We start from the raw sequence: 22,618 nt of genomic DNA, 5'->3' as shown, positions 1-22,618 counted from the left end.
TGAAGATGTGAACTGCTAAACCGTAAGTCTTTTCTATTCCTCTGTGAATCTCAGAAGGTTTTGAAGATATCGTTAGATTTATGAATGTTTTCAGAGTTTGTGGTGCTTCTGTCTTTAGTCTCTTTTTGACCGGGAAGAACACCCAACTCTGATGTTACTGGATTAGGTTGTATGTAACAACATAATCAGAATTAGCGGCATGTAGCAGGAGGATATATTGTTCAGAATGCGCAGCCGCTAATTGCCGTATTTGCTTGATTATAAGACTGGGGCACAGTGGTAAATAGGGGGGGTATAAGGTATATCAGGGTGGCAAAGTGGCAAGTAAGGGGGTATAAGGCATATGTGGGGGCATGCATTTCTGGATTGAAGATAAGAAGATTCTGGACTGAAGATGCGAACTGCTAAACCGTAAGTCTTTGCTATTCCTTTGTGAAATCTCAGAAGTTTTTGAAGATGTCGTTAGATTTATGAATGTTTTCAGAGTTTGTGGTGCTTCTGTCTTTAGTCTCTTTTTGACCGGGAAGAACACCCAACTCTGATGTTACCGGATTATGTTGTATGTAACTGTGTAGAGTTGTTACCGCTTCTGCTGTATGTCATGTTTAGTTTCTATTGTCTGGATTAGCGGCCTGTAGCAGGAGGACATGTTGTTCAGAATGCGCAGCCGCTGATTATATCTTCAGATTATGATGTCAGAAACTGAACCTGCGGAGATCCCAGAATCTCAGCAATAAAACTGAATACAGCTGGGGCCGTAACAAAAATAATTTAAAAAGTGAATGGTTACATTTCAAATATTTTCCATATATGTTCGACATGCATGACACGTCCGGCCACAAGGTAAGTGTAGCAAGGAGCTGAAGCTTCCAGGTGACTTATTTCTTAAAGCTTGTAAAAGGACACCTGAGAAGATTTGAAGTTTTTGAAGATATCGTTAGATTTATAAATGTTTTCAGAGTTTGTGGTGCTTCTGTCTTTAGTCTCTTTTTGACCGGGAAGAACACCCAACTCTGATGTTACCGGATTATGTTGTATGTAACTGTGTAGAGTTGTTACCGCTTCTGCTGTATGTCATGTTTAGTTTCTATTGTCTGGATGAGCGGCCTGTAGCAGGAGGACATGTTGTTCAGAATGCGCAGCCGCTGATTATATCTTCAGATTATAATGACGAAGCATTGAAGATAAGAAGATTCTGGATTGAAGATGCAAACTGCTAAACCGTAAGTCTTTTCTATTCCTCTGTGAAATCTCAGAAGTTTCTGAAGATATCGTTAGATTTATAAATGTTTTCAGAGTTTGTGGTGCTTCTGTCTTTAGTCTCTTTTTGACCGGGAAGAACACCAAACTCTGATGTTACCGGATTAGGTTGTATGTAACAACATAATCAGAATTAGCGGCATGTAGCAGGAGGATATATTGTTCAGAATGCGCAGCCGCTAATTACCGTATGTGCTTGATTATAAGACTGGGGCAGAGTGGTAAATAGGGGGGGTATAAGGTATATCAGGGTGGCAAATTGGCAAGTAAGGGGGTATAAGGCATATGTGGGGGCATGCATTTCTGGATTGAAGATAAGAAGATTCTGGATTGAAGATGCGAACTGCTAAACCGTAAGTCTTTTCTATTCCTCCGCTATTGGCCCCTTATTCCTATAACTCACATGCACACCAAATTTACCCACTCTCCCTTTACACACTTAGATATAAAGACTTTGACATACATATTCATGCTAGCACACACATCTACACATCAACATTCATTCATTGATGATTATAATTATAATATAAATTGCTAAATAAATAATAATAATAATAATAATAATAATATGCACTTAAACATTCATTCACGCTCAGACACACGTACACATTCATCCTCACACACAAACATACGTCCTCATTAATTCATACATACATTCCTACGTGGATCGCACATCATAACATCTGCGGACAGACCGGCTTGGATGGCGACCCGATGCTTCTCGCTTACGATCGACGTTACAACGGGCTCGGAAGAACACGGTCAGAAAATATATCGTTACCCTTCATGGCTGTAACACCCTTTTCTCTTTTACACACACTTACACATGCATCCTCACGCACAAGCATACACTCTCATAAATTATTACATACATTCCTTCATGCATCGCACATCATAACATCTGTGGACAGACCGGCTTGGATGCCGCGTCATAAGGAGACTCACAGGGATGATGGAGCAGTTTGTTCCCTTCACTAGAAGATAGAAGATGAGACCTGATGTTTCTCGAGTTACGACGGATTCCGAAGAACCCGTTCAGGAAATATCGCTACCATTCATGGCTGTAACACCAATCACCGTTTTTCCATGTCAGGAAGGATTTTTTACTTGCCATACAGAATTTGTTGCCGCCTTCCGCATCATTTTGGTTACATGTCCAGGATTTCCTGCTTTTAGTAACCTCTTTTTTTCACTTTTTTCTCTGCATTCTCCCTCTTGCAGTACTTTTTCTTTCTGTTCTATCCTTTCCTGACTCCTTGGTAATTCCTTTTGCACCTCACTTGCTGACATCTTTCTTTTTTCCACCTTCTTTCCCCTTTTCTTCTTTTATCTTGTTTGTCTGCCTTTTACATTTTTTCATCCATGCATACATATACAGACACACATATCTAAACACATACACATATATACACACTCAAACATAAAGTACACGTGTTTGCCCTTACTCTGGCCCTGCATCGCTGTATCGATAAACTTGCTACTGTATGGTGCAATTTATGCAGTGGGCGCTATGTACTATAATGTACTATAATGTCCATAGCATGTGACACTGGTTGTCCAATGGATGTTGACCAGTTGTCCTGAACACCTGGATACAGCGTCTGTGCGTCTTACTACAATATACCTGCAAACAGACTCTTTAAATAGACATTTATAACATACAAGTCTTTCAGGGACGATGAAGGATTATGCACCCTATAAAGGGCTATAAATAGAGTTAATATTTTAGAGCTTCTTGATCCAAGGAGAAATCCGATTGCCTTTTTGGAGTCAAGAAGGAATTTTTTCCCCTGATGGCAGAATTCGAAATAGCTTAATTAGGGTTTTTTTGCCTTCTTTTGGATCAAGAGTATAAAAGATAGGTAGAAGGGTTGAACTTAATGGACTTAGGTCTTTTTAAAACCTTATGTACTATGTATGTAACTATGTATGTAACTAACACCCTAAAGCTCCTAGATGCCCCTTCATGAACAGATCGGCTTGGATCTCACATCATAACATCTGCGAACAGTCCAGCTTGGAGAACGCATCATAAAGACTCCGAAGCCCGAAATATTTCTACCCTTCAGGGCTGTAACATCAAATTTTTACTCGGCACACAGGATACGTGTAATTAAACTAACCTAAAAACCAATCTAAAACTAAAATTATATGTATAAACTAAATAAAAAATTCTAATTTAAATGTTCACACTTGTTATTGTATCATTCTTTGTTAAGTGTTGTAATTTACTTCTTTGAGCTCCGGCCTTGTCTCCTGTCGCACCCCAACTTTGGGCGCTTTAAATGTTTGACATAGGGCAAGAGGTCATGCCCGCAATTAAGAATGAAAGCAAAGTGGCGTGTACGGGTAACACCAGACAGCTTAACAATGGTCGTAGGTGCATTGAATGGGTTTCAAGGAAATGGTGGGAACTCACAAGAGTTTGTCAATGTCCATTATTAGCACTGGACAGGGTCATTTTCTACATGTACAGCGTTATTAACGCGGGACTATTATAATACAAATAAACACAACATCCTTAAAAATGGTAGGGTAAAAAGAGGACTTTGGATAATGAAGACCGTTAACATAAGCAGCTGTATGAGGTAACCATACAACAGTTTTGATGTCTGCATTGAAACACCAAGCTATAGTCTATCAATCACTAGTAGCCAAACTATACGTCCTGATACTGGCTAAGCCCTTTGAGAGTTGCAGTTCTACAAGAGAAGGAGGGCTTCAAGATGGCTACCCCTGTTGTATCTCGTGTTTCACTCAGCACCTTTAAACGTGCCCACTAATGGCACGGCGGATACTTGTCAATGGAAAATAGCTGGCTGCGGAGAGCTATCTCCCGTTGAAGGTCAGACGCAAAAATAATTCCTAAGAATCTATGGAAGTGCTATGCCTGTCAGGACGAAGCTGTCCAGGAATAACTCAACACGTCGCTGAAATTCATCGGGCCTAGCAACTAAAATCAAAGATGAAGCCCGCAAGATTATTCAATGGGGACCTTGCATGAACTATATATTATATTTATATATAGTGTGTCAAAAGACTTTAGTATAAGGATCTCCATGGCAATACCAGAAAAACAGATTACTTTTCAGACTTTATTATGGGGTCTAAGTAAGGTTAATAAGGCAGATCCAATATTTGTATGCAAGTTGATGGCACCAGCGCACATGATTAAGCCTCAATTCCTTCTTGACTGGGGATAAAGTCGTTAACACTAACAAAATTGGAGATCAATTTGCAAATAATTACGTCCAACTGTATAATTTACAAGAGAACCAGCAAAGCCACCAACCATTTGCAACAATTACCACAAATCTCTCGGCACAATGGGGAGATCTTTACCTGATCCTACTGATAATAATTAAAGGGACACTTTAATACATACGACATCTGTGTAACCCCTTCAAGTTTTCATGGGGGCCGTTTCCGCAAATGCATGGTGGGATTCTGCAGAATCCGCCATATGTATTAACCCCTTTCTCTAACCCCAGAGCCCTTTGCTGTGCACAAGACGTGATCGGCAGAACACGTCTCACTGCGCGTGATATACTTACCGCCCGACAGCTGCTAAAGTGTTTCTCCTGGTTTGTTCAGCTGATTTATACCATAGATTGTATACTTCTTTTGTCTAAATATGGCTGATCTTTCTTCTGCCTTGGCACAGGTTTAAGTGTTCCTCTCTGGCCCAGTTTTAATACAACAATGTTTATACTCAGACAAATTTCAACAAGCCTCTAAAATAAACCCATAAATTCCAAACTGAAAATAAAATCAACCGTTATAAATTCTGAAGTCAGTTTGTACAAATGTAGCAAGCTTTTTAAATGACCGCTAAAGAGGCGGTGATGCTTAATAACGAGAATACGGTAACCTTAAAGCAGTGTCGGCGTAAATCCAGTACTGTAAAAATAATCTGAATTACTTACCTCTTTTTTTTGTAACATTGTAACTACATTTTATAACTTAAAAAGGATCCCTTCCCGACTCAAACAAGCCCATAAAAATCCTGGCTCCTAAATTTCAAACACATCTGTCCTGCCCTAAACCAAATATTACATTTCAGATGACTTTTCCTTCAAGACTATTCTAGAGGAACCATCATCCCACCGGCTTTATTGTGTCTGTAAATGCCCTACCCACTCATCTGTGATACCTCGGTGGACGACAGCCATTTACATTTTGAAATGGTTATTAATCAGCAGCGTTTACGATTTCGGAAGTAACGCTTTATTAAAAAGGGGACGGTTAAGGATGTCACTTTGTAGCCGCTTCTGGAGTATTACAAGAGAATGTATTTTTTAAAAAAGCACATTAAATGTAAACACAACAGAAAGTATTTAAAAACTGATTTTATTTTGTTACCTTCAAGGCAATCCACGTCAGCTTTGGGAAGAAAAACGACGAGGGTTAGATAAAAAGAATTAGTAGGAAAAAAAAAATACAAAAATAGATTAAAAAAAAAAGAAATATGACACATTTCTAGAATCCTACAATTAGTAAAATTCAAATAGGGAAGAATAAATAAAATCAGAAGCCAAGTTTATTGTGTTATTCACTAAAAGCAGGAGGTAAATATGCTTAGTTTGTGCTAGCTAGTTTTCATTAAAGAAAATCGCCAGTCTCGGGCTTCTGCCCACGAGGGAGGGCAAGCAGTTTATTGCCTTTGATTTGCTATTACAGCGCTCTTTAGCTTTCGTTCTATGCTCGGCTGGTGTTTATTGCAATTATAAACCTTTAATGTCCGGAGACATTTAACAACTTCATTGAATTTGAAACTAGGAACGCCAAGCACCCAACACCTTGGGCATTATCATTTTTTATTATTTATAGTGATAGATGAGGGTTATTTTACATCTTAAACATAGAGAAAGCATTTGGAAGCTATCAGGATGTAACTGATTTTATTCCAGCCAAAAAACAAAAGAAAAAATATAAAAAAAACCACTAAAATCCACAAGGTTTATTAAACTACTTTATTACTAAATTACTTTATTAAATTCTAAGTGAAAACGACACCGTGTTGGAATTTCCTAAATAAATGTCATATGCGCTCTTGCAAAATAATTTTTCTTTTTTTGGGAGAGAAGCCAAGGTTCTGTTGGAGACTTTATTTGTGACCCCAAATCAACAATGGCAGCAGTAAATGACAGAAAGGGATTGCATAACAGGCATATGTTTGTAGGAAATGCAGATAGAGCACAACGTGGCTCATGGAGCCAAAACCTAACTGGGCCGTGCCAACTTGGCAGTTGGGGAGCCACAATTTTGGCCAAGAGGACACGGTGAGGACCATCTGCTGGGGAGGGTACGCTTTTATTATGTTCTGACGCAGGATCTCTCCATACTGCGCTTCAAGGAATGCCATCAAGCACAATGCCACTCAGAGACAAATTATCAAGACCAATGACCAAACTATACTACACGATGGTGGCCCACCCAGCCGTGTGGTTACCTAGGTAACATCTGGATCATTTCTTTCATGCAACAACCAAATGTCCTGATCTGCGTGCTATCATGATGAGATGTAAAGATGTAAAGATTCACTATCCCATTCTCACATGCGCGATCCCTATTTTGTTCCAGTGAGGCAGAGATCGTTTTGCTCCTTAAATTACCAGTCGCCGACCAGGTTCTCCACCCTTTGACTGACCAGGAAGATTAGCAAGAGCTAGCAAGCAGTTATCTATGAACTTCTGGAGACACACATATACGTATTCGTGGGTCCTTGGAGCTGGACCCCTACTCCTGCGTTTGGCATTTGCCATCACCTGCGTGCACAGAGAGACTTTTCCTCCACTTCCAGAGACAAAAGTGTTTTCCATTGAAATTACCATTTTCAACGCTTTCTAAATAGCAGCCCTGGAGAGAAACCGAACAACGTTTGGTCTATAAGCAACGTTATCAATTAACTCAAAAGCCAATCACTCACTGGCTCTGGAAGCCTTCTTGATTTACTTTGTTGATGAAACTGAGAAAACAATGACTCCGACGCAGTGTGAACCTCCGAAAACAACAAAGCTCTGCGCACAATTAATTTGACACACGGGAAGCGCTATCTTAATTTGGATGAATCAGAGCTAGAATTTGAGCACTATTCTTAGTTTGCTTTCACAGATTTTCAAGGTGGAACCCCTGGGGAGCGATAAAACCTTATAAACAGAGTCTTTAGAATGTCTTCGCTGTGCGATAAACATCAGTATTCCCTGTTGCTTAGTACTTTATTGTTTTGTGTTTCTTTACAGGTCCATTTTTAGATCTGGATTTCAGTTATAATTGATTCTAAACCCGTTAAATATGAATTCCCAATTAACAAAGAACAATTGCTCTGCGCCAGGCGGAGACTGTCATCTTCTACATATAAAGAATATCACCTAAAATAAGCCACCTGTAAAACCATAAAACAAAGTAAAATATTTTGCCGCATGAAATCACAATTAGATCTCTCCACCGTGGGAAATTACTAGAGAAAAAAATCAGAACAAAAAAAATAGCGTATTTGCTGTGAAACAAGAGATGTTACTTCACAGAATGTTGTTCACTTAGTAACAATGACTTGGATTAAAGGGAACTTTGCCCTAAAATGAATGTGAATCTATGTAGGGTTGATGGCTCATTAGTCCTGGCTCGTTAAGGGGGCAGGGGGGAGCTGATCCCGAGGTGGAACAGAACAAAGAACTTCTCTTCCCATCGTCATCGGGACCTCACACATGTCCGAAAGGAAAAATCACAATATTTGATGACATCACATTTTCTTTCAGAGACTTTGGCAGCCACCGACAGAATTTCCATTATTACTTTAACCGACGCGATCCCAACCCAATAACATCCTATGAAACAACATGACTCCAAGTCGGAACAATTGGTTGTACATTTTGACTCACATTAACCCTTTCCCTAGCAAGGGATGTGCGTGGTACATCATTCTAACACTGAGCATAAGATATATAATATTGCCAGTCGAGTATTTTTGTTGGCTTTCTCTTCCTATTTATTTAATTTTTTTTACCCTTTATAAAATTGTAATTTTCCGCTGCCTTTGGGTCTTTGAGACGCACCGGCGGGGACAATGGCTGAATAGAACAATTCAAGCTCGGGGGGGAGGGGGTAGAAAGATAATTATATTCCCCAGGTGTTGGTTGCTTTCATTGAAGTGTAAACTATGAATTACCTGTTTGTACTTTCTGTAACAACGTTGGATGACAGCTGCAGCCACCTCCTGCTGTTCCCTCAGTGGACGACCCTGATGATTTATAATAGAAAAGAAATGCTTTGAGATGTACGTGGGGCCTCTTATAACGTTCTCTTATTAGTCGGTATCAGGGAACAAGCTGAAGGCATCCTACATAACATGTGATGTGACTCTTAAAGGTGACGTTCCACTTAATTGCACTCTCTAGTTAGGCAAATACCGTAGCTCTTAGGGGACATGTCATTTCATTCTTCCATCGGAAAGGTTTAAGCGTTTAAAACCAACACAGAAGCTCTTGTGGCAACAACCTATCCATACGTGCTTCTGTGTCACATGACAATTACGTGTTCCTGACAAGTGCTTTCATTAATAACAGAGGTATTTCATCAAATAAATCAGTTTGTGGTGATATTTAAACAAAGCTCAACACAGCTTTACTGCATTCAAGGCAATGGATGTTGGGTGTTTTATTATTGCTTTAAGTGATGCTTATACATTAATGACAATATTGCACACGGCCTTATACAGAGGTTCCAGTTGGGAAGAGTCCTAAAGGTCCATCTGGTCATCCTATTATGAGGATATCATGCTTGCTACAGAATGTGTAGTGTTCAGATACACGTAGCAGAGATCTATAGGTAAACTCTATTTAAATAATAAATAATAATAATAAAGTAAGTTCTTACCTTGTATTTTCTGAATACTGTCTGGACTAGCTTCGCCGCTTCGTACAACTCTCTCTGCTCGTGATCTGACAGCGTCAGCTGGGCAAACTCGTTCTCAACTTTCTCATTGGTGGATGCACTGAGAAATTCCGACCAATCGGCAGCTGACGGCAGACTGGGCTTTTCAAATGTTGTTTCGCTGATAGGGGAACAGGCAGGACTTAGGCTGGTATTTGAGGAAGGAGTCAATGGTTCACTGTAGCGAGACCTTAAGAAGTTGTCGGGAAAATGTAATTGGTAAAATGGGTTCCTCCGAAAAAATGCGATCCAAACTCCTAAAATGAACTTAACAATTCCTGTGTTTTGTCTAAATATGAATGGATATTTCTATAAAGCACAATGATTTATTCCATGAAGTCTGAAGAAGGGCCCTAAAGGGAGTGCAGGCTTGCGCGAGTAGATCACAAGATATGGAGAGCTGGTCCGACTTTTTGCAACTAATCTCCAACTTGCTCTTGGACTTCTCCCAAGGTTTGTTGGTGGGTATAATTGTTGGTGGCATAATTTACCATTTTTATTATTGCTCTTCTGATGTTATATGCAGCGAATATAGAGGGGAAGTCTATTTCGAGAAGGAAATATTATGTTCATTATAGTAACTTATTCAACGTAGTAACATGAAGTAATTGTAATTATGTATCTGTTTCGTTGTGCCTGATATTATGAGTCTTGATGGGGTCCCAATGCATTTCCAGTTCCAATGGAAATAATAACTTACCTTATTTGTGCAGCACTAGGTAAGCGATCAACATCAGCAAGATAACTGGCCAGCCAGCTCATGGTGGTGCTAAATCCCGTCGTATCTGCCCTCTCTTCCAGCGGGGTCTCCATGGGTACAAAATTCTCCTGCTTGATCCTATCAGGTGTGGCCTCGATAATTTGCTCTGCCAGATTCATTATGTTCACCTGGTCATTGAAAAAGAAAATTGTGGACATATTGAGTTAATAATAAAACCCGTGCTTCGTGTTATGAGGAACACCTAGATTTCCCTTCTGGTCCTCCATGAAAAGAGAAAAAACTGGCCATTTACTAACTACATCCATTTTATTGTAAGATATTCTATTAAAAATCAGCCGTTTCCAGCTACAATAGTCATTTACAACATTAACCCCGTCTGCGCTGGATTTCTATTTTTCATAGCTGAGTAACTTAGCAGAGTATATCCCTTATGCTTCGTGAATTACAAGAACACGATGTTCTAGCTGTTATCAATAAGAAGAAAGAAGGCCTCTCGTTTGATGTCTTTAATAAGAAAAATGTAATACCTTTGAGGCTGGAAAGGTAAATGGCCTCCCGACATTAGCACTGAAGATTTATCTACGGTATCTTGTTAAAGTTATGAACTGCCGCTATGAATGAAAGTGACATATAAAGAGCATCCATCATTAAAGCCCTGCCACTGTCTCTAGAGGGCATGAGATAATGAACTCCAATGATCAGTGTGGAGGCACGTGGACCGGGCCACTGCCAGATTTAACAGCCTTTTCCATGAGGAAGATATGGAGCCACACAAGCTTTTTTTGGACCTCAGAAGTCTCTCTTATTTTTCATTCAGGTAAAAAGAATATGTAAGCAATTTAATATGAATTCTTTCTTGGTGAGGCTGTATGGGCACCAAAGTGTCCCTCGAAGACAGCTGTTGTAGTTCCACTTGTGCTCAGCAGGTGGCAGTGTACATCTCTATACACATAAAGCATTGAGGTTTATTCGCTTAACAGTGAGTTGTAGGTGAGCTCCGGTGAGATGGCAAAAGACCGGGCTTTATCAGGGCTTGTTATGTGGCTTTCTGACCTACTGACACCTATTTATGTACAGTATGTGAGTGGGGTGTTTAGAAGGTAAATAATGTATTTAGTTTAAACAGTTTCATTTTCTCCTATTGATATACACATCATTGTGACTTTTATGGGAGGAGAAAAAAACAAGAAAAAAAGGGTTTGCGTCTGACATAATGAATAAACCTTCTAAATAAGGACACTTGAGATTTATGGATATGGATTTTTTCCTTGGAGAAACATGCTCTAGAGTATACTGACACCCAATGAGTTAATCTTGTGTGAAATACAATTGGCACTGAATGACCCTTGGTGGTGCTTTACCCTAAATCTTATAATCTTGTAGGATTATTTATAGTGTGAACCTTCTATGTGTTTGGCTGTAGCTGTCACTTATTGGGAAGAATTATCCGGTCTGGGCCATTGTTTGCCTCATTCAACGAACGAAAGATAAACATTAAAGGTATTTTATATTTTGACACGCAGCTGTAAAGCGGGATTTACTGCTATAATCGGAACCTTAATCAAATTGTAAGGTTTGCTATCTCCTGAAGACTTATTATAATTCTATAAAGTGGTTTTTGAGCTAGAAACATGTTCTGGTTACTGTAGCTCCGACGGAAAGCATCTGAGAGTCAAGGAAAATGTGGAAAAAAAACATTATATCACTAAAGACTATTCAGCAGTGGAACTTTTATATGAAAAAGGGTGATGTATGGGAAGAAAAGAAAAACTGAATGAGAGTAAATAAAGGGTTACCTGTAGATCATCCATATGCTGTAAGCAATCCTCATTCTCCATGTTTTCTCTGTAGGACAAGAGTTCCGTGTCTACTATTTCTCTCTCCGCCATCATTAACACGTTCATCTGTTCTCTTTGATGTAGCCGATGAGCAGCAATGTCCTTCCCCAAGCCGGAAGCTTTTGTCGCTCCCGTAAGCTGCACGGCAGACACTCCGAGGTAAAGCTCTTTTGGGCTCCATTTCACTCCAGAGGGTCCTCTGTACGCAGAAGTGTCTGGCGCGTGTGGTGGGATCTCTCTATTGAAGCCTCGCAGTTCCTCGTTGTGGGACAGAGTTTCGGGAAGCGGCTGTTTTGAGACCGAGCTTTGCTTCCTAGAGGACGGCAGCTCTAAACTTAGGGCCGGAGAAATGACCTTCTCCTGTCTAACCTGGAGATATTCGGGGTTCAATTTGTGTTTTTTGGGAGCCGGGTAATCTTTTGGATTTTCGCTGCTGTAGTAATTCGAGGGTTCAGATCGTGGTCTCCTTAATTCTGTAACAATGACATCAACGAGAACACACATTATTAGAATGATTGTGAAAAGGCAGTATAGCGCATATCGAGACCGCAATATAACCTTCAGAAATAATTTGTCCGTTTCTGTAAATTCCATTATTCATATGACCATCATCGAGAAAGAAACTGTTTCCATTTTAGAAAACAGACTCGTCGGTTATTGACATATTAGCTGTGAAATGGACAAAAGCCTAGGAGAATCTGGCATGGATGCACATTTTTGGGATTCTCTTTTTGGCTTCTGACATTCCAATTACGTGTATTAAGATTCTGTTGTACTTGAAAAAACAGAAGGCGCTACCAATAAAAACCAATAAATAAATAGAATAAAGAGAAAATGCTTGGTGGAGTTTAGGAAGAAATGGACAGAGGATGGGTGGGGCTAGCCTTCTAGCTCCTCCCATGTTTATACCCACAAAGCCCCTATAAAAGCAGAGCTCTACGCAGTAGTCTGCCTTCTGGAAAACCAAGCCCGAGCTGACACCATCAAAAATGGGAAAAACACTGATCGAGAAAAAAGGAAAGTGAGCAAAGACAATAAAGGAAGGGAATCTTTACAGTAAGGGCAATAAAAGTATGGAATTCACTGCCAAGAGAGGAGGTTCTGTCAAATACAATGGATGCCTTCCATTTAGAAAAGCAGAACATAAAGGGCTATAAATGACAGAATAAAAATTGTATATTTAGAGCTTCTTGATCCAAGGATAAATCAGATTGCCTTTTGTAGTCAAGAAGGAATTTTTTTCTCCAAAGAGCTAAAATTTAAAAAATAGATCAAAAGTAGGGAGGACGGGAAGAAGGGTTAAACTTGATGGACTTAGATCTTTTTCCACCTAAATTACTATGGTACTATTATCAATTAAGTTTCTATAAACTCTACTATATAACTAGTTCTACTAAGGGAAACCTTGTCCCATACCTTGGCTGACTTACCTGCATTAGCGTTAGAAATAATCGTCACTCCTTTCTGGGGTTCTTGTGGGCTCATCGTTTCACTGTGCCACTGAGTTAACCAACTGTCCGCGTTGGTCTCTCCGCTGGAAGAACACTGCATTCTGGCTGAATGCCCCATCTGCGTCTGCTCCTCTCTCTGCAGCTGCTCCAGACACTCAGCCAGCTTCACGTGACCCCGAGAACGTGCAATGGACAGAGGAAGCCTACCAAGAGAATCGGGGATAGAGATAGCCCGCCTGTCCCACTTGTACAGCGCTACTGCCGCTTCGGTGTGGCCCAGGGCACAAGCCCACATCTGGGGGGGAAAAATACATAAATTACAAGTTATTGTATAGGAGATGTTCAGACGAAAGGCAGAGGCAGACGGCGCAGACTTGCAAGATAGTCCAGCTGCACCCTGATGTCCCTTTGGTGTCTCTCTTATTGGAGAAAATGACCTTTATGATTATTTATGGTGATTTATGGTTCTGCTCCATTACATCTATAAGTGAGCAAGGATAGCATGACTGGCCTATACACCCAGCATGGTCAATAGACACATCTCTATTAGAGGCCAACCACCACTCGGGTCACTCTGGTCATCCTAAATATTTGTGGGCATGCCTTATTTTATGGATTTTATACATTCTGCTGCTCTGCACACTACTTGAGACCCCAAGAGTTGTATGTGCAATGAATGAACATCAAAACACCATTCATATGAAACTGGAATTGCAAGCTTGATAGACAGCAAGCATTACAGCCATAATATTTTCTCATTATCAGGAGTATTTTTTTTTATTAACTGAGCTGTTCCAGATCAAATATCTCACAAATGAAAAGTTTTATTATGTGTTCCTGGCTGTGGCGTGAATTTAAATCCACATTACACATTTAAAAGAAATTACAGTGAATTATGCAGCGTCACCTGTGGAAATATATTCTACTTTTAATGGATAACGGGGACATAAATATAACTCCGATATGATCTCCAATACTTTATAGATTAAAACGTGATGTGGCAGCAAGATGGCGGCTCCCACAAAAAAATAATACATTTTTATATTAATACTTAAATGTTTTAAAATATGGCATGAATGAGATCATCTTCTCCGAAAGCAGCATTAGAGAAATGCGTTGGGGATTAAGGAATTGCTAACGAGTTACCAGGGGAGTTGTGGTTTTAACTCTCTACCATTTATTATGAAGGGCCATCACTAATAAATGTATCAAGCAAGAAGGGCAGAGATGGCCCTGCATAATGTATGATGTCATCATAAGGAATAGTGAAGTTAAGCAGCTGAAACAAAACTCTCCAGCAAACTCTCCTGAGAACTCTCCCTTTAGTGAATAGACCCCTTTAAGTAACTTTGTGCAATACATTGTGCTGTGTTTCTGACGCTCAGCTAACGCTCACAGACCTTTAAAACCAGACACTAGCCCATAGTGAACACTGCGCCTTACCAGAGGAGTACACGAGAAATGGTCAACGTTCAAAGGGTCCACTTCTAATTCCAGATCAATACTGTCAGCGTGTTTTGTTCTGAAGAAAGAAAAAAAACTTTATCAGTTGTTGAAAATGTTTTACATTGTTTATGCCCTAAAACTATACATATCGCTAGTGAATGAGGACCTCTCCATTGGGGTGGAAACACTAGTTCTAAACTGCGAGTGTTGGTGTTCTTTCATATTTCTTGGGCAAAGTATTTCCCCCATGGAAATGGGGCATCTACCCAAACAATGCTCTTAATGACATTTTTTCGCAATGATCTGCTGATTTATGGTAAATGACACTAGAATGATGCCAAATGAGATAGCTATGAATTGCGGGGGCTTGAGTGTAAGCCGTACCTCCATTTGATGAGGGTCTGTATAAGTGTTGCATATCCCTGTGCCGCAGCCAGGTGCAGCAGAGTCATCCCTCGGAAGGTCTTTGAGTGGATGAGGTGCTTGGATTTCGCCCAGCAAGCCCTGCTCATCATCTTTTCACATACGACCACCACGCGGCTTTCAAAGCAGCTTCCTATCGAGCCGGGTCCAGCGGCACACTACAATAAACGGACACAGAACTCTACATATTAATTTCTGAATGACCCCTTTACTATGTCTGCCAGGCACAAAATATATAACGACTATTTACCACTTAAGTGCAAGGACGTAGAAACACAAAGCTAAAGAGTGTGCCTTCAGGCAGATACACTCAACAAAGCATTGGAGTTTAATTATACATGGCCAAAAGCCTTCTGGAAATGTAGCCTAGGGGCAATACCTTGGGATAAGGGGTTAATGTCTTGGAGCAGCACATTAAGGAGCAGTTTAATGCACTGTGTCTAACACAATATTTTCTATTGAGGATTAAATCATTCTCTATTGTTTCCTTCAGTGTTCCAGACATGTTCCTTTTTAGTGGTGGTAATTTTTCATTTTTTCTGCAATTAGGGCTCGAGTTTTGGTAGCCATGAGCTGTTTTGATGCCCATGTAGACCCTCCGGTGTAAGTAAAAACTGTGAAATATCACATAAAGAAATGTTACAAAATCTTCTAAACGTTCTTGCACCCAGAGACTGCGAGAAGCCTCTTCTACTTTTCAGTCCCTGGGTAGAAGAACATTAGCTGTTACATGTCCTGCGTCAGCTCAGTTGTATCACCAATAACCTGGCGAGATCCGACCTCACAATCTTCGTAATCACTTTTAAGTACTTGCTACCTGCACTTGAGTAAAATTAGAAGCCGAAAGCCGGACTCGCAGAGATTAGCAATGAATGTCATGTACCGGCAGCTGCCTGCCTGGCCAGTCTTGCACATCTGGAAGTGAGTCAGTAACTTAGTTGTTCACATTGTTGCTAAACCTACTTGTGCTTGGTTTCCACTGCTGTTGGCCCCGCCGCCGTTGCCTCCTCCTACACTTTGCTTATGCTGCAGAGAACCTGTCATCTCGGCCATTCTCCTTTCCATCTGCTCCAGGCGTTCCAGGATCGACATTCTAAACTGGTTATCTGAGCAAACAGAGTAGAGAAGAACAATTCATTTCATTCCGCGAGTCCTCCGAAGCAAAGCTTTCAAGTGCCTGAAGCATGTCTAGGTACTTCAGGGTTGTAAAAGAAGCGTCAAACACGAGATAACAGTTCTCTCCTTGTGCACGGAACATTGACAGCAACATTTATCACTTATTCATAACGTGATTGTCATATTAAAATATAAGATCAACAAACCTGAAACACGATCATAAATAAAAAGAGTGCCGTCGGAGGCAGTCAACACCTGTTCAACCAACAACTCACATCAAGTTATAATCAGTGATGGTGAACCTACCGTCATCATCATCATTTTTGCAACATAATCTTTATGAAGGCGAGCGCATGAAATTGACAAAATAATTAAGGGATGCAATATTTTATGCAATAAAATAAATGTAATGTATCCAGGTTATGGAGCATTCTAGATTTACTTACATGGCAAGTAATTTTCTTATAATTTTGAGGAATATTTGTCCTTAGACCCAATAGTGCAACTGGACTGTCTAACCCATACAGACCAATTGTGAAAGGGCTTAGCAATGACTCCAACTTTGCCAAAATATTTTGAGACCATGGGATCGCATCTAAACGTCCAATGACTACCTACAATGGTGGCCAACGGCCATCTGCAGATAAAGTTAATTGATGAGGCAATGCAAAATAAAGCATATGTTTTCTTCAGTGCTGCCTTATATGATATGAAGTTTATCAAAGAAGTTCTGGGTGATCTGTATATTGATCATTAAATATAGTATATATTTAATGATCAATATACAGATCACCCAGAACTTCTTTATTACACGTTGATTAGAACAATGCAATTCAGACAGGTTTATGGCTGTTTAGGACCAAGTGTCCAAGATTCCCGATCTAGATGAAGGTTGGGTAATAGATGACATAAGATGAAATAAAAAAAAAACCCTACAATGAATTAAAAAAATAAAGTTATAATGTTACATTTACAGCTTGCCCATACAAAGCATAATATAAGCGCGTTACACTTTCATCGGTACACTGCGCTTGTAACGTTGGCCACTTAGCCTTTCACTGTCAGGTATCGTTCCCGATTACAGATCATTTCTGTGACACATCGTAGCCTCCTGGCTTTTATTCTGGTTTATTTGTTAATATTGGAAATGACGTGCGACGTCTTAGCAGTTAATGCTTAAATAAATACCGCCAATAGCTTGTAGCACGTTGATGCTGGTGCCATCTGATAACAAGAATAATATCATGAGTTGAATATCTTTCTCGGTGACACGAAAGGTAATAGCATCTGTAAGGCCCGTGAAGTCCACAACACATGTCTGTGTACTTTGATTCTAGACTAGGATTTATATGTCGATTGAGATTCTTCCTCTGAAATGGTACTGGTTAAAGTATACCCCGAGAGTCTCCGGAGTGGGAATTCACTGTAGAGAAAGCGATAGAACACTGTATGCCCACCACTTAAAGGTCACTGACTTTGCACTAACTAAAAGAAAAGATCAGTGTTTGATTTAGCTATACAGCTTGTCTGTCATGGAACTCGTTAGGATTGGGGTTTGGAATCTCTTGCCCCTTCTGGATTTCTAGATCTGGAGGGGAGAGAAGGCGCAACCTGGTAACTCGAACGCAGGAAAGGAAGAGAACTGGAGCGGACCTAGGGTGGCAACTCCTGGTGGGCGACATTACTGGGGCAGATCACCTTCCTGAATGATTGGGCTCCCTAGCCGGCTGCCACTCAATGTGCCCATTGGGACAAACCCATTAACACTACAGAAGTCACAGCTTGTAGATTTTCTTTCCCCCGGCGCGTTCTTCTGATGGCGTCTTGTTTCGCAGCTCAGCACAGAGGTTTAAGGTTGCGGGTGATTTCCATAAATACCCCAATGACTACTCTTAAAAATGTTACAACATGTAGGGATTTTAAGCTCAGTTGATCAATAATTGATCAATTTAACATGTGTTTAGTTGACTGGTCAACTTTAAAGCAGGAGAAATACTAAATCCAATGAATACGCACACTTATCAGCTCTATGTACTCATAACAAGAGAGATTGTATATATATATAATAATTTTCTTAAAATTATATTTAAACATAGTACCTATAACCTATAAATCAATCTATCTATCTAGCTATCTACCTACCAATATAAACATATAAAACATCCCATTATTATTTACATCCCATTGCAGAATATGATGTTGCTGTGTAACACGATAAATAATTAGAATAACTGCTACATGTCATAAAGACATAGAGAAAAGGAAATGAACAAAAATGATCACTGCATTCCGTTACTTAGAATATACTGAAATGATAATGAATGCTAATTCCGCCCCATCTGCTCAAACACAAGGCATAAAGCAAAGAGCTGGGAGATTAAAACGAAGCGTGTAAGGAAGCGTGTGAGCGGAGCCGTGTAGCCTTTGTTGTGTTAGTGCTGCAGTGTACTGCACTGCAGTCCGCGTGGTCTCCTCCTCCTGGTAAATTATTAGGCACGGCACGTCCGCTGCAGAGACTGACATCTGAATGACATCACCGGCCGCCCCTTCCCCACAACGAGCCCGGATCGAGCACGACGGCGTGTGTGTCCGACGCTACGCTCCTCTAGAGCTCACACTAAAGGCATAACGCGTTATGCTATACAGGAGCCCGTCGTCCCACGATGACAGGCAACCTATTCAGAGAGAGCGCTGTTTGATCCATACATCGTGCTGCAAAATGTACCATCACAAACACGACATCATGTTCGTGAACCGGTGGATTGTGGGAGCGTATAAACATACACAGCCCATGTCACAACAACACAGACCTATATATATATATATATATATATATATTATTATTATTATTTATTGTTTTATATAGCCCCATCAAATTCCGTAGCGCTGTACAATGGGTAAACAGGACATAACAAGTAGTATGTAACATAACAAATTGACTAACAGAGACAACAGGTGATATATATATATATATAAAACGGTATATATATATCCTCAAAAGGCTAAAGAAAATTCATGAAAAAATATTATTTCCAATTATTGAAAATAAGTTTTGTTAGCACACTTTATATGGAAATGACATTTTGTCTGGATTTGTGTAACACTTACCTAAAACCTTTCACTTTGTGCCAGTTAGTAAAACAGATCAATGAATAAAAGTATCCAATCAGGAGGGTTAAACCGTGTTACACTTTACTAAAACAGGAGATTATTTAGAAATATTTTTCTTTATATGCATATGAGGGGGGAAAAGCAGTCTTATCACCATAGCAACCAATGCAATTGTTCAATCATTCCATTGGTTGCTATGGTGATAATGCCGCTTTCAAATGCTGTAACAGAAGCTGCTTCTCACAAATAACCCCGTAACGTCCAAAGATCTACTTGATGTTAAAATAAAAAAACTGAGCAACAAAGTCTTGCCAGCGACACAGATTTGTATAAACTACGTTATTAGATCGCCTACATGTTGGCTGGCTGAGAATAATGAGAGTTGTGATGTCATCAATCCCCAATAGCTTTTACAAAACCAATCTTGTCTCTGTTACTCCTCCTAGGGGCTCATTGAGATGTGTCAATGAAAAAAAAACCATTCCTAAACATTTTGAAAAGCAAAGATTTTCTGTAATTGCCCGGATTAGCAGCTGTGTGGAAAAGCTGCCGCTTTAAGTGAATCAATATTTACCAAGTAAAATAACACGCCGGATGTATGTAAGTTTAATATACAACGTGACGACAGAACACCGATACGTCGACAGCCTCTATCGACAGGACTTCTTATGCCGTAAAGTGAAAGTCTTTTTATAAATCGTCACAAATACCAAACTCACATCCTAGGCTCATGGGGGGCTACATCGAGACACCCATGTTGGAGGGGGGGGGTGATAAGAGTTGGGGGGAGGGCCAGTTCCCGAATTGGCTGGTGGCCAACCACTCACCTTAACTTAATAGCCAGGTTGCAAAACTATCGGCTCAAAGGGGCAAAGTGGCAGCTACTATGGAAGTCAAGGCAGATCTCGGTTGTCTAGATGGAGCAAAATAAAATGTCAGAGAGGCACGAAGCTCTACGAGGAACTATTGATGGAAATGCCTCCTCCTATTGGCAATATATATTTAGGTCTAGCGTGAAGGTGAACTCCAGCTCAAACTATAGGTCTTGTCCTTCGAGCTGCAGTTATCTTCATGCTAGACCAAAATAGTCTTGATTTTGTTTTTCTTTTAATAACTTTTTTTCGCACACATGTTCATTCTCACCGCTTGGTAATGAGTAACGTGCTAGAGCGTTCTCAGTAACCCATCCTCGCGGTGCACACAATAAGACAGTCGAGATATTTGGAAAGAGTTCAACTCAACATGCCGTTTGAAAAGAGAAAAGAAAAAAAAAGTATCAATTACAAAACTCCTGTGTCCGACTAAAGCTTTTACATTTAGTATTTCTTTCATCTGCTTGGAGCAACTGGCTGGCTTCACCCACTCACCAGGGCGATAATGCGGCTTTGTCCGGGCTTTAAGAGCGTACCATTAAAGGATTTCAAAAATATCCATCACCCCGGTTCCGAATGACGCTGCTGGGGTATTGAACATGTGTTTTAAGCTGTAATGTAAGGAAGTTATGCCTCACTGACAGCGGGGTAGGTGAGTAGAGTAGTTCTAAGGGTAAAAACTCCCGTCACGTGGTATCTCTTGGCATCCTTAAGGGCATGGATTTGCATTGTGACATCACGGACACCAATGGCGTCTCTCACATTGGCGTCTTTATCACTTCGATGCCAGCCGCACATCCTTGCCCATGTACTGAGCATCTTTGGTGACCGTTGGGGGAGCTTTTATAATTTGTTGGTCCTTCATTGACTTCGCTGGTTGGCTGCTTGTCCTGACCCCTGGCCTGTCCTTTGACTCTGAGTTGAACTGAAGGTTCAACCAAAGGGGAGCGTAATCCTTATAGGCAGAAACCTTCTTTCCTAGGCTCTCTCTATTAATCTCTCACCAAAGGTCCTACTTTACACGGCATTGTTACATCGTTAATAACATAAGTGAATTTCAAAATGCATGGGAGAGGCATACGGCCTCCCTGACCTAAGACAAGACCGGAAAAGGTTTAATAGATGGGTCTACATCGCTGACCTCTAGATTGTAAGCTTGTCTCTTGATCGGTTTGTCTCAGTCTGTCAATTCTAGTTTCGTCAGACCATTTGGATAAATGGACTGTTAGAAGTGTTATGGAATTTGTTGGCTACATAAATAAAAAATAATAATAAAAATAAATTCAGCCTGTGCCATTCAAACTCCAACTAACGATAATGAACGTTGTAAGACAACAGCCTCCACAGAGCCAAAAACCCTTCGCCGTCGGACAATGGAAATGGCAGGCGGTAGATTAAAACAATTCCTGTCTCCCACCGTCAGGAAGAGTTATTGATAAAGGTTAAATATGATTGACATCTCGACATCTCAAGGTCGGGAACTCGTCCCGTTCCGACACAGTTATTAGCGATTTCACAGCACTGGAAATAATTGAAGCATCAAAAATCAAAGTTAATTGAAGGTGAAGCCCTCCATAGGCTCGAAATGTCTCCTATGAATTATTTAAATATTATACTTCTATGTCTCTTTTCATGTGAACGCTACCCTTGGCAGCTGGAATGACCCATGCTGATAATTTGGCACCGTTTCTTGGATTTGAGTTTGATTGACAGGGTGGACCAAGGTGGAAAACACTATATTTCCTGTTCTCGGTCTACTCTCAGCATGGAAATCTGTAACACTTATCGCACCCTACGGGAAAAAAAGAAAGAAAACCTAGTGAACGTAGCTTTAATTAGCACAGTCTTAAGGGCACCTTCTACCTGGTGCTTAGCTAGGGTTTGAGACAATGTATTCTCGTCGTAAAAAAACAAACCAATTCTGAGCTACCTGACTTCAATATGGCAATTAGTGTCAATGACGAAGTACTTATTAAAGGAAACCTTTTTAGGAAATCTGTAACGAAGGGGAATTTCTCCTGGGAAAGATGGAATTGGAGAGAGCTCTATGGCTTTTCCAATTAAAGTCGGGTTAGTTTGGATGAAGGTGCAGAAAGTCAGCTCCTGAAGTATACACTCAACGAGGACAGCTTGGGTTTAAAATCTCTGCCCAATTTGTGAAGGATTTGCATTAACATGAGCTTTACACGTAATCCGCCGATATCATTTGGGAATATCATTTCCAGTAAATAACGGAAAGGGTGTACTACCTTCCTCGAACTAGAATTTGATGACAGATAGATCTCATTCGGTCTGTCTAGGCTGTAAATACTCAAACCTTAATGAGTCGTTGGTCTCGGCTTAAATTCAGGACTCAAGTGTCCCATGCATTCCCTCATTGGATTAACCGCTACCACTTCTGCTTGGAGACTGCTCCACTTATCTAACACCGTCAGAGATATTATCAGA

General features: G+C 40.3%; 1 protein-coding gene and 1 long non-coding RNA gene across 2 annotated transcripts in view; both read right to left on the bottom strand.

The window, feature by feature from the left end:
- CAMTA1 (calmodulin binding transcription activator 1) overlaps positions 1-22,618 on the bottom strand; it is a 660,706-nt gene that overhangs the window by 19,604 nt on the left and 618,484 nt on the right. Inside the window, exons 11-19 of the mRNA XM_053452576.1 lie at positions 16,035-16,177; positions 15,033-15,229; positions 14,646-14,724; positions 13,182-13,497; positions 11,710-12,224; positions 9,893-10,080; positions 9,136-9,382; positions 8,429-8,500; positions 5,623-5,643 (exon numbers count right to left, since the gene is read on the bottom strand). Coding sequence (XP_053308551.1) covers positions 5,623-5,643; positions 8,429-8,500; positions 9,136-9,382; positions 9,893-10,080; positions 11,710-12,224; positions 13,182-13,497; positions 14,646-14,724; positions 15,033-15,229; positions 16,035-16,177 — 1,778 coding nt within the window. The remainder of the gene's footprint in view (positions 1-5,622; positions 5,644-8,428; positions 8,501-9,135; positions 9,383-9,892; positions 10,081-11,709; positions 12,225-13,181; positions 13,498-14,645; positions 14,725-15,032; positions 15,230-16,034; positions 16,178-22,618) is intronic.
- Positions 2,517-2,945, bottom strand: LOC128470677 (uncharacterized). Its single transcript, XR_008346046.1, has 2 exons — positions 2,885-2,945; positions 2,517-2,848 (listed from the first exon to the last, which is right to left on the bottom strand). It is a non-coding gene; the product is annotated as an uncharacterized LOC128470677 (long non-coding RNA).

Source organism: Spea bombifrons, chromosome 12, assembly GCF_027358695.1.
Source record: "Spea bombifrons isolate aSpeBom1 chromosome 12, aSpeBom1.2.pri, whole genome shotgun sequence".
NCBI lineage: Eukaryota > Metazoa > Chordata > Amphibia > Anura > Pelobatidae > Spea > Spea bombifrons.
The sequence above is the reverse complement of the archived record's forward strand: the minus strand, read 5'-3'. Positions and strand labels throughout refer to the sequence as shown.